Consider the following 12,081-nt stretch of genomic DNA (forward strand, 5'->3'; position numbering starts at 1 on the left):
TTCCAATCTGCAATGGGCACGTAACTGATGGGGAGGCTCATTTATCCTGCCTGCACATCATTAGCAGAATGAAGTCAGCATCCTATTGGTACCCAGAGGGAGATGAAACTAGAAGCTATGTGCGTGGAACAGACCAAAAAGGAATAGGGGAGAAGTTTAAGCAGGTTGGCAGTAATGTTACATGACCCAGCCTTGGGAAACAGTCACTGGGTGATGTCACAGATCCGTAGAGATGATGTAAGGGTGTTGCTTAGCAGCTGGAGACACAAAAGAGAGAAGTTCTATCCTGGAACCTCGAAGCCTACAGAAAACCTGCAGAAGCCTCTAGGGCAGAAACAGGTTTTGATCTCCATCCTGTTGTGGCTCCAAGTCATGCCATAGTGATAAAACCTGGGTGGGATAGTGCCTCTGTGACTGTCTCTTACACTTTTCCTTTGGGACCAGCCTGGAAATCTGTATTCCGAGCTACCCAGCTGCATTCAGCATGAATCTTCAGCTCCAACTTCTTCACTTTGTGGTCGCCACTGCCTTCTACAACACTGCTTTTGCGGAAGTCTTTGGTTATGTGGCTTACAATGACAGCTCCAAGTGCGTTGCTTATAAAGCCCTGCCTGCATGCTTTGGGCCACGACTCCCGGCAGAAGGGCTGACAGGGTATTTAATGAGGGTGATACCACCAAATGCTTGCCATGCAATAGAGAATCCTCCAGCACTAAGAAATGCCTCCGAGATATATATTGCACTCATACAGGGGTATGACTGCTCTTTTGTCAAGAAGGTCCTTCACGCCCAGCAGGCTGGATACCAAACCGCTGTTGTGTACAATGTGGATTCAGAGCAACTGATTACCATGATGGCTGATGACAAAGAAATCCAGCAGCCGATTAAAATACCATCACTCTTTACTGGACAGTCGGTCTCTCTCCACTTGCAAAGGACCTTGCAATGCGAGAAGAGGGCATACATCAGACTTCTACCACCCAAATACTATTTGAGTCCTTGTCAAGACAACGCTAAAATGCTGCAGGAAACTTTCACCATGCAAGATTTCAGGGACATATTCTACGTCATTATTGCCACTATCTCAGTTATGGTTGGCTTAAGCTGGTACAAGAGGGCTTGCAAGATAAAGCTGCACACATACCAGCAGGGAGACAAATACGAGACCTGTGTGATCTGCATGGCAGAGTACAAGGAAGGGGATTGCCTGAAGATCCTGTCCTGTTCCCATGCTTACCATAGTGCCTGCATTGACACCTGGTTCAACACCCAGCCTGGGAAGAAGACATGTCCCTTCTGCAAGCAGGGGGTGAACACCTGTGGGCAGGCTGGTGAAGATGTGAACGAGGAGGAACAGGACCATGAAGACAATGCATTGAGAGAAGGGCATGAAGATGAATATGTTGAAGAAGAGAAAGATAATGCAAGCACAGTGGAAGGGGAAGGGTTTGATGCACTGGAGAAAAGCACCATTTGAGCTGTGACAAGTTATCATTAAACCAAGGAAAATCTCCCCTGTGCTTTCCTTCAGCTCTTGCTCCAGGCTAGCTTTTATTGGGAAGCAATTAACACTGCAGTTTTGGCTCCCCTCCCCTGGTCCCCACAATGAAAGAAAGGCATGAAATCTCAGCTGGAAATATCAAAAACTCCTTGAGCCAGAGCAACAGGGGAGAAGCAAAAAGGAGGAGGGAAGCAGGGATTTAAGAACATTTAGTATGGGAGCTGGTTTACATCTGCTAGGATGCTTCCTCAATTCCCTTCCAAAATACATGTGCATGGACACACAGGCACATACATAAACATACTGAATCTTGCTTTTCAGTGTTACCCAAGGGGAGTGCCCAGAAAGGGTGAGAACTGTCCCCTGTGCGTTGCAGCCAGCAGGAACCATTTCCTAGCCTGACAAGTAGAGAGGAGAAAAAAAAATAGGGGGTACTAAAGCATAAAGATGAGGCAACTCCCCTCTCATCAGCAGTAAAAACAGAGCCCACAAGCCCCCAGCACCTCCTCGTCACCCACCGCACTGACATGCACTGTCCCCACACGTTGGGTGGCTCAGTACAGTCCACTGCAGAGGACAGCATGGCCTTCACTGGCAGAAAAACGGCGCTGCAGATATTAAGGGCACTTTAAACACTATCTCTTCAGACAGGAGGTGATGCCAGCAGGAGGTAGAGGTCTTTACAGCAGGATTCGCTTTGTGGACCTGGGTAGATGGAAAAGAGCGAATGAAACGCTTCTGAGCATGGTGTAATTGGCTGCTTTTGCCTGCTGGCTGGCAATCTCACATGCTCACAGAGGCTGACGTGACAGGTACATGTAACCTGCTACCTAGGTTGTTCCAGGTCATTATCCAAATGTGCCTAAGCACCTTAAGGGGAGCTGGATTTATGTACTAACATGATGCAAACAGATCGTCATCTCCTCTCTAGATACGCCAGGTATAGTCTTATTATTTGGGCAGCCTCCAAATACATTTCCAATTCTGCTTAAAGCGAGAGCACGAGTAGAAATCAGTGCTAGCTCCCCAGGCTGGTACGGGTGGCTCTAACACCCACTGTGGATGGGGCAGCCAGCCAAGTCCCAAACTGCATCTGTGGATACAGAGCTGGAAACACTCACAAAACTGCTATTAGCATTTGATCCCACGTAAAAGAAAGGCATAAAACCTCTGTAGTAAATGCCAAAAATTAAGGAAGTGAACAGCTCTAACATTCTGTGACCAAGACGTCAAACCTGCACAGCTGTACAAAGGCTAAACTCCCAAATCAAAGGCTCTCCTAGAAATATAAAACATCCTATTTCTTATGGGCAGTATCCAAGAAGTGGGCTGTCATCAGATCACTCTATTAGGACCATGCAACAAGATGACACAAAACGGCCAGCAAATAAGACTAATGCTGTGGAGTATTTTCCTTTTGAATGATTACATTAAGACTCAAAAGGCCAGGAGTTTAGAAAATATTGTCTGAAATCATCATGCTCCAGAACTGAGAAGCATGATCTCTGCAACACAGAAGCCTTGGTGACTTTTGAAATACAGCACCTAGATTACTTGAGTATCTTTAAGATATCCATATCTTAGAAAGGGCTAGGAAAAGATACATGAATACATGTGATGGCCATTGACAAGTTGGACCTGAATTGATCACTTCTGCTCCAGGGAAACCCAGACAGCTTCAGGTGGGAGGAAGGGAGAAAACTGCAGTTTCCAAATTTTTTTTTGGTAGTGGAGAAGTTTCAAACCTGGAATGAAACATGACAGCATTTCCAAGGACTTGATGGAAACAAGTCTTTCTGCAAGTCCTCAGATGGAGCTGTTTCATTTCATTTATGGAACAAATGGAGAAAAATGATTTTTAAGTCAGCTCACAAAAAAACTACCCTCCTCTGCGGGGTGTGCACCCTCCTGAGAGCCATAAATCACTTCCATTGCAGAACAAGGCCCCTTGGGGTGCCTGAGAAGGCAAAGGCAGTTGTCTCCATCTGAGGAAGGAGACAGGTCCTTTGGATGGTGATTAGCGGCAGGAAGTTCATTTAGGTGCCTTTAATTGCCTTCTGGAGGCAACTCTTCTGTCAGCAACTTGGAAGAAGACAGGACTGGCTTAGCTAAGCTGCACAAATGTCTTCTTCATCCACTGCTGAGCATCTGGAGCTGACCTGAAAGCTCCCCTGGGTCCATAGCCCCCACTGAGATAGGCAACCCCAGGTCCTCAAAGGGAAGGAATAAAAGGAACGATGTCGGCAGCACACTCTCACTGCCCTCATTCTCCCTCAACCAAGGTCTGAAAAAGCACAGATGCTGCAAACGTGCAGGGAGCAGGTTGAAGAGCCAGTATTTTCAGCAAGCTGGTGGTATGGTGGGCCAAAACCAGGCTGCTGTCTCCCACAGCAAGTGTCTCGCATCCTACTGATGATGGAGAAATGATTGAACAAGACCCCGAGATGATTCTGGGTAATCACACAAAAAGCCAAGGTGTCATCCAGCTGCAGAGTGCTGGGCTCAAGAGGAGAGTCCTGGGGGAATTCTCTGGGCTGTTATGCATGAGGTGAGATGAGCTGATCATAGTGCCCTTAAGATCTATGAATTTCTTTCCATCTTCAAAAGCAGCACATGCTCTAGATGGGCTGAACTTCTACTGAAATGGGTCAGTAGAAGAATAGATCGTTCTTACAACACAACACTGCCTTGCCTTAATTTAAAAAGGCGAGAAAAAAGGAACAGAATCTGGGTAAGAGAGAAGCTCTTCACTCCATTTAATGTTATCAAAGCCTATTGCACTGAAAAATCTGAAATGTGCGCCACAGCGAACCTGACCTCCAGCCCTACAGCTGTCAGATGCACTGCCCTCCACCAGCATTAATGGCACTCCTTACATAGCGAGGTTAGCTTATTGCCAGGGTGGGACATGCAGCCCTCGTAGCCTAAATGAGGATTATTAACTTCTGGAGGTAGCGCTATCCCAGCGTTTAAAATAAACTACAACAGACAATACACAAGAGAAAAGGAGGGTGAGGGGTCTGGGTCCTGCCGGGGCAGAGCTCTTGACTGTGCAGGCAGTGATGGAGCTTTATATCCTACAGCAGCTCGGGGACATGGCTGTCCCAGTTCAACAGTGCTGTGGTTTGGTTGTGAACCAGGAGAGAAGTTAAGGGAAGCGCAGGTGGATGAGGTCTGGAAAAGGCCATGCTGGGAGGTGGTACGGGCAAATCTTACAGGAGGATTCATGGCTTCTGCAGAGATGCTGTAATGGCAGTGAATTTAATTGTCACCAAACCACACAGAGGAGGCAAAAGATGAGAAGACAGTAGCTGCTGGGAAAGAAGCCCTGATTTCTCTATGTCCCAGAGCTCAGGCAGAAGGGAAACGGTATCTGCAGAGTTTCAAACTCATGCCAGAAAAAGGATAACTAGAAATATTTTAGACAAACACTGTGCAGAAAAAGATTACTGGGGCTGAGGGGGAAGGCAAATGCAGTCTCATGGGTCCAGCCAGGAACAGCTTGGAGGGGCAGCCAAAGCCCTAATGAACCCATCAGAAAGCCCTAATGAGGGAAGAGCCAAGGATGATCCAACATGGGCATTTTTGATCAGAGCACCAGTGCTGGCTGGAAGCACCAGTACAACCCATGTGGGGTGAACCTCCACTGATATCTCCACCTTGGGGGAGCACCCAAACATTGTGCTTAAATGAGCTGCCAGGAGCCCTCCTGCTTTTAGCATGCTCCTACCCCATAAACCAAGCTCCACTACACATACTCTATTAAGCAATAACCAGGTTCCAGCACAGCCTCAAAGAATGACTTGCAGATCTCATTTATCAGGGGGTTCTTTGCAGTTTCTTGCACATTTTATTGCAGGCTTTTTCCGCACAAACATGGTTCAGTATATTGCTGGGAGAGTCACCGGACTGTGTCCCAGAGGGAAGCAGCTGATGACCCAGCACTAGGAACTATTGACTTCATCAGAACGTCAATGCTGAAGATCACCGGGAGCAATTAGGGTGGCTGATTACCCCATATGCAGCCTACGGGCAACTGTCCAGTGGAGACATTTTCCCCATGCAAAGAGCCAGCACTAAGCCTTGACAACAACATTTAAAGCACTACTTTGAGGGTTTAAGTGAGATTTAAGTGATCTCTAGGTCCTGCACAGGCCAAAGGTAGGCATTTCAACCTTGAAGACTCAAGTTTAATACCTACTGTAATTAAAAGGAGAGCACCAGCTTCCCTGCGGCACAACTCGATTGACAGCAATAGCGTTACAGGAGCAGAGAGCCTTACCTTTGATCTCCAAAAATCCATGTGGGATGGAGATGAAGGACAGAACATGCCTGCCCACAGGGCCAGGAGTCTCTGCTACCCAAAGGCTGCAATATGCATGGAAACCTTCCTTCCTTGGGCCATGCTGTCTACCTCCCACGCCATTGTATCACAGGAGTTTTCTTGCAAGGTAGGCATTACTCAGGCCATGATTCCTTTTCACGAGAAGTTCCTTCCTTATAGACCCCCATGCCCACCAGCACTTCGAGCCTGGCGTGCTGGCTGCCCATCCCCCTGGCAGCAGGGATGGGGGCTGGCTCTGGCAGCTGTGCTCCATCTCGCTCCCGGGGCTCGTGCAGGAGCAGTGGGCTTCAGGCGCTTTAGGCACAAGCAGCTTCACTACCTAACTCCCTGTTCTTCCCAAAACATCTTGAGCCCATGGGGACATACAGTTGGCCCTTAAGAGCTCTTAGGACCTACCTGTTCTTCCTTCATCCAGTCTATTTCTCAGCTTCCTCCTTTTCCAGGTCAGGTTTTCCCACGCCAGGTTCTGATGCCCAGTTTTCTCTCCCACCAACCCATCTCCTTATCCCCTTCTGCCTCTTGTCCACACCCCGTGATGCTCTCCTTTCTCTCCTGCTCATGGAAAGCTTCATGTATGCCTTAACAAATCAGGTTACCCCGAGGTGTCTTTGCACACAGGAAGCCTGGTACAGCTAAGCCAGGCATCCAGCTCTCTGGGGTAATCTGCGGAGTACGGCTGGTTATTAGTCACTACAGTAGAACAATCAACAGAGTTTCTGTAATGCAGTAAGATGGATTGAAGCTACTTAAGAATACAAGGAAATGGGATCAGTGCTTTGAAAAAAAAGTAGCTTGACTCACCAAATCCACTGCTAGTATAGCAGCTCTGAGCTCACGCACAGCCTCTGGTTGCACACACTACTGCTGCAGCACGGATGCTTACAGTTGGCAATGCTGGGCCTGAACAGCCAGCGGTCAAGCCCATACCAGGAACACTAACACCTTACTCTGACGGAAATACATGACAGTCCCCTGCTGAGGTAGCAAGCAGCAAGATACAGCTCTGCTGTGTTGCTGCTATTCCTTTTTGTTATCAGAAGAGATCACACCTTTGCTCCGTGTTTGCTTTTGCACTAGAACAATTCTGCTCTTTGGTACTTTTCCCTTTCAAACATACTTGGAAAATAAAGATCCAGCTCTTCCCATTGCATCTGCACCAAGACCTGAGCAGACTGCAAAGTCTCAGAGGCTTCAAGCTACCTACTCTCTCGCTTAATCACAAAGATTGATTCCACACCTCACTTAAAGAGATGAGGCGTGATCAGGTACAAGACTCCTTCCCTGACCCAAAAACATTCTTTCCTCACAAATCTCTCCCCTCTCTTGAAATCAGCAGAGATGCTACTGCAGAAATTTAAGAAATGATGTATCAACAGGATAAAAACTCTCCCCAGTGCCAGATCCCACTAGCCACAGTAGCACTGGGAAGGAGAGAACATATGTGTCGCTGGCCTGGCATTGTAGGTGTTGGGAAACATCCTCCATAGAGGCATCTCCCACCTGAAGAGCCAAGACCAGTATGTGACAGTGATCCTAAAGAAAAAAAAATTAAAATGTTGTCTTCTGCTGACTCAGGCAAGTGTCTTTCTCTCCCAGGAATCAGGGGGTGTGAATGGCTCTGTAGAGAAGGCTGAGAGTCTGGAAGAAGGAACTGAGAAACAGCCAGAGAGAAGGAAGCAGGCCTTGAAAAGGCTTTGTAGAGGAGAAGCAGCAACATTACTTCTTGGAAGCCTATTCTGTGCTTTCACTGCCCATGCCCCATCTGCAGGAGAGCTACCCTGCCCTCCCACGCCCAGAGAGGGCAGCTAGCCCCACTGCCAGCACCGAGTTTGCCCAATACAAGGAGGGAAGAAGAGGACCAGGAACTTGAGAAAATGTGTCTGATGCAGCTTATTTCTGTATGAATGAAACACAAGAGTCTCCTAAGAGAGAAAGCAGGGGAATGTGGATAAGAAATCACCACTTTATAGGTAGGGAACAGAGATGCTTGGATAATGGGGGCACATCCAAGACTCCCTATTTACCCATTCCACAAAGCGTCTCCTTACTACTCCTGTTTATTGACTAAGTGTAAACTACTATAGTAGTCTAAGGGTTGAGATCTGAGCCAATTTTTTTCTCCTGACCTTTATGCCCCTCTGCCACAAGGCTGGGGGAAAGAGGGAAAAAGCCTGACCTGGCCCTAACTGCCCTAATTAACTGGAGTCCTGACTGGTTTTGATAAGTAGCTCTGGCCTCACTCATCAGCACAGCATTTACCAGGTAAGCAGAGGAGCGGTGCATCAATCCGGACTACCTGAGCAGCGCAGAGCTGGTCTAACATTGCTGATCTAGCAGGAACAGCATCTTTTATACACTTCTTCATGTGATGAAACCTCATTATCTTTTCGATTCTTCCCTCTGACACTTTAAGACCTTCTAAGGAAAATCATCCACCCTCTGCAGATGGACAGCAAAAATTATCTTTAAGGGCTTAACCTCATTAAACTTCAAGTTTGGGGCTGTGGGAAGCCCTGGGTTCCCGTGATTACTCTCAGCCCATCTATGTTACAGGACAGGGTGTGCAGCTCCTGTGCATCTCTGTGAGGAGATGCACCACAGGCCAGCACAGAGCTAAATTGAAGGTCAGTAGGTAGAAATCACACAGGGAGACTGGAGGCAGGCTAACACAAAGTTTAAGATGGACATGTTGATTAAGAGGAGAAAGGGGGAAGAAAACACACACAGAGCAGCATCCATCTCTAGCACCAAGAGCCTCACCAGAGCCCTGCAGTCCAAAGGGAGAGACTCCAAGCATTTTACCGATCAGGCTTGAAAACCCTTTCCCCTGTTAGCTTGGTTTTGCTTTCCTTCAAGCATGTGATGGAGAGAGAAAATGAATGCAAAAAAAGAAATACTGTTGATTTAATTGGCCATATTCATCACTGGAGCAAGAAAAGTAACCCTAGCAATAGCACTGGCTGAGTGATATGCATTTAATTAGTGTATGAGATGCATTTGCTTTGGTCAATGAAATATACACAAGCCAGAGCTTATATAGGTCAGGTCTTAACCTAACCTTTCCAGGAAAGCTCTGGTCTAAATAGCACTGCCCAATGCTGCTGTGACAGCTGGGCACTCCCCTGCCACTCCAGCACCACCACAGCCTTGCTGCTCACCACTGCTTTGGCTTTCCCTGTGTGGAACCCAACACTGAGCTATGTCTTGCTTTGCCCTGTTTTCTTGATCCATTTACCTCCTGGCATCTTTATACTGCTTTTCCCAGGCTTGAACTAACTGCCTTCCCCCATGGTGACAGTGCAACCAGTGTCATCCAGCAGCCCTGCCAGGGGCTGAGCATCCTCAGATCCCAGTGAAATCAGTAATTTTCCCCTGGCAAATTCACTGCCTGGTGATGAGCAGGGTGCCAGGACACGGGACCTAGAGACTGACAGAGACAGATCTGCCCCAATATTTCTTTAGCTGTAGAAGGTAAGAAAACCAAGCTGTTCATTCAGCCTTGACTCCTCTGGTCAGAGGTTTACAACCAAACTGTTTTACTGAACCGCCCCAAAGTCCTTCCCAGCGTGGCCCGAAAGATTTAGGGCAGTGGTCCTGGGAGCACTTGGGGTTGAGCCAGTAGTGCAAGGCAGAACCAGACAGACTTGATGGGGTCCGGTGTCTGCACCCACAGTCGAGATTCCCACTGCAGGAGTAAGAGCTCCATGAAACAAATTACATCTAATTAGAGCAGGTGCGTGGTGCCCAAGGAGCATCATCATGCAAATATTTATTCAAGTCTTTAAAAAGGCTTTTGTGAGACACAAAGCAAACAGTGTTTCTGTAGCCACGGATGGTCGTTCCAGCCAGGCGGGACCGCAGCACTGCAAAGCCATCTGTCAGCACCCGGGCTCACCCTCCGACACAAGCCATACATTTTCCATGTCTCTTTGGGGCAGGATTTGTGAGGCTTTGATGACGGCATGTTCCTTTGCCACGTGAGGTCAAGCCAACCATTTCCTCCTTCCCAAGACCTCGGATTTACCCCAGGCATAACTCCCTCAACTTCACCAGATAGATATTGGCACTGTGACCTCTCTTTTTTTTTTTAAAGCCCCTTGCTCCAGCAGCATGAGGAGACACCTGGCAGAACCGTTCCGCCTGGAAATCCATCCTCAGATTGTTTTATCTCTATTAGCCCTCGCAAGCAGATGACAGGGGAGCATGAACATAGACAGTGTGGGATGAGACATTCACCCAGCTGCTAGTTCAAAAGCATGTCATCATTTATAACACTCCCAGCTATTCCAACTCTCCCTACTTGTTCTCAGTTAAAAGAAAGAAAAGCAAGCCATTTCTAGTTCTGTATGTTTAGCGTTCAGGGAGACGCTGTTTATTTTGGTGCCTTTGCTTTTGAGGTAGCACAGCTTCCCCAGCTCCACGGGGCATTTCTATTCCAGAGCAGCGCTGCCAAGTTGTGCTGTAACCCCTCAACATCCCGCTGGTGTGACAGTGACAGTGCAGGAGCAGCCAGCCAAGGAGAGATGGGGAGAAGGGGACCGCTTTAAGTACCAGCTTGGTCCTGCCTGCACCTTGCACGTCCCGTCTGGTAGCCGTTTAGCCCTGCCACGCTCGACGTGTGGGGCCCTGTCATTGACAAGTGAGCCACCGCTTCCCTGCGCTGGGAAAGAGTTCAAAAACAATATTGAATCAATCTGCTAAAAAGGCTTTTATCTCCATTGGGCACCGCACTGAAATGGGCTGCCATGGTCTTGAGAAAACCCCCCATGTCCGAGCCTCGGCCAGCCCAGGGACACTGCACCACCCGGGAGCCACAGCACTAGTGGAGGGGAACCTGCTCTGCCGAATGCCTCCATCAATGTCACAGCCTGCAGGTGACACCCAGCCTAAGCCTCCCTCAGTGCCTTGGTCCCCCCAGAATCAGCACCACCCCCAGGCATGAGCCAGACCCACCCCACGCTCACTCCCAGCATCTGCGGTGGGAAGTAAGAGTCTGGCCCAAAGCAGGTCAGTGAAGAAATGAAAGCAGTGCCTGCACATCTCCCATCCAGCTCTGGGCCCCTGCAGTGATTCTGGTGGGTCCGTACCTCCTGGGAAACCTGGCCAGGACTCCTGGCTTTTCTGCAGTCCCCACCAGCAGATGTAGGATGCTGAAAGGAGCATCTTACATTAGGCATTGCCACCCCAAAGCACCTCTTTTGCTCTGAAAAAGGGCAGCAGCAGCAGGGGGGAGTTAAGATGAGTCCCTTTGAGTTGCAAGCCTCTCTGTAAATAACTTGGGCGCATTTCCAGCCCATCACTAAGGCGACACAGAACCGACTTATCCCCAGAGACTGCAAATGGTCTGATCCAAATTCCACTGAAGTCCACGGCAAGGCTCATTACCTCCATCTGGCATTAGCTCTGGCTCTTTGCTCACAATAGCTCTGGGCAAAAACTCCCTCTCCAAGGAGCCCCGATGCAATTAACTGGGAAGTATTGCTCCCATCTCAAAGCTGGGGAAAATCCCCAGACCCTTCCCCACCTAACATGGGCACATCAGCACCGACCGAGCCGTTCAGGCTGGGTCCAATAGAGGGCAACAATATCACACAAACCACTTCATTAAACTAATTGCAAACAGCCAAGGTGAGAATCCCTGCCCACACTCCTCCAGGGCTGAATTTACCCCTTCCCTCCTTCCCCATTTCACTGGGAGGTGAGCAGATGCACAGGCAGCCCGAGACTTCAGAGATGGTGGCACGGTCAGGATGGATGGCTCCAAAGCATTTGAGCTTTGGGTGCCTCTCAGGCAGCTGTGCTGATTTTCCCCTTGATGTGGGACCCTGCAAAGCTACTGAACCACCCATCCTCTCCCAGGTCCCACCAGGCCACAGCCACAGTACCCACTCAGAGCTCTGCCTCTCCCTCCCCACTTGCAGCTTATTACAGCTATAACAAGATGCACTCCATGTAGAACCACAACCTTTTTGCATAAAGACACCTTATACACTAGCGAACATTTGTTTAATTAACACTCTTGCTTGCCAGCGGTCTGCCCACAACCCCCATCGCTGCGCAGGGAGAGAGACTTTCCCTGCTGCAACCCGGTTCTGACCCCTCCAAGCAGGGGAGTCCTTAGGAGCAAAGCCAGGGATGCACCATCCCCTTCACCCTGGGGAATCACCCTGCGCTGTACTCGCTGCAGCCTCCCCAGCACCGCTCTGTATCCAGGCACATCAGACTAATGAGTCTG

General features: G+C 48.8%; 1 protein-coding gene across 1 annotated transcript; it reads left to right on the plus strand.

Moving 5' to 3' along the window:
- The first annotated feature begins 484 nt into the window (after nt 1–484).
- ZNRF4 (zinc and ring finger 4) lies at nt 485–1,477 on the plus strand. Its single transcript, XM_075175175.1, has one exon. The coding sequence runs from the start codon at nt 485–487 to the stop codon at nt 1,475–1,477; it is 993 nt and encodes a 330-aa protein (XP_075031276.1).
- The last annotated feature ends 10,604 nt before the right edge of the window (nt 1,478–12,081 follow it).

Source organism: Calonectris borealis, chromosome 28, assembly GCF_964195595.1.
Source record: "Calonectris borealis chromosome 28, bCalBor7.hap1.2, whole genome shotgun sequence".
Classification (NCBI taxonomy): Eukaryota; Metazoa; Chordata; class Aves; order Procellariiformes; family Procellariidae; genus Calonectris; species Calonectris borealis.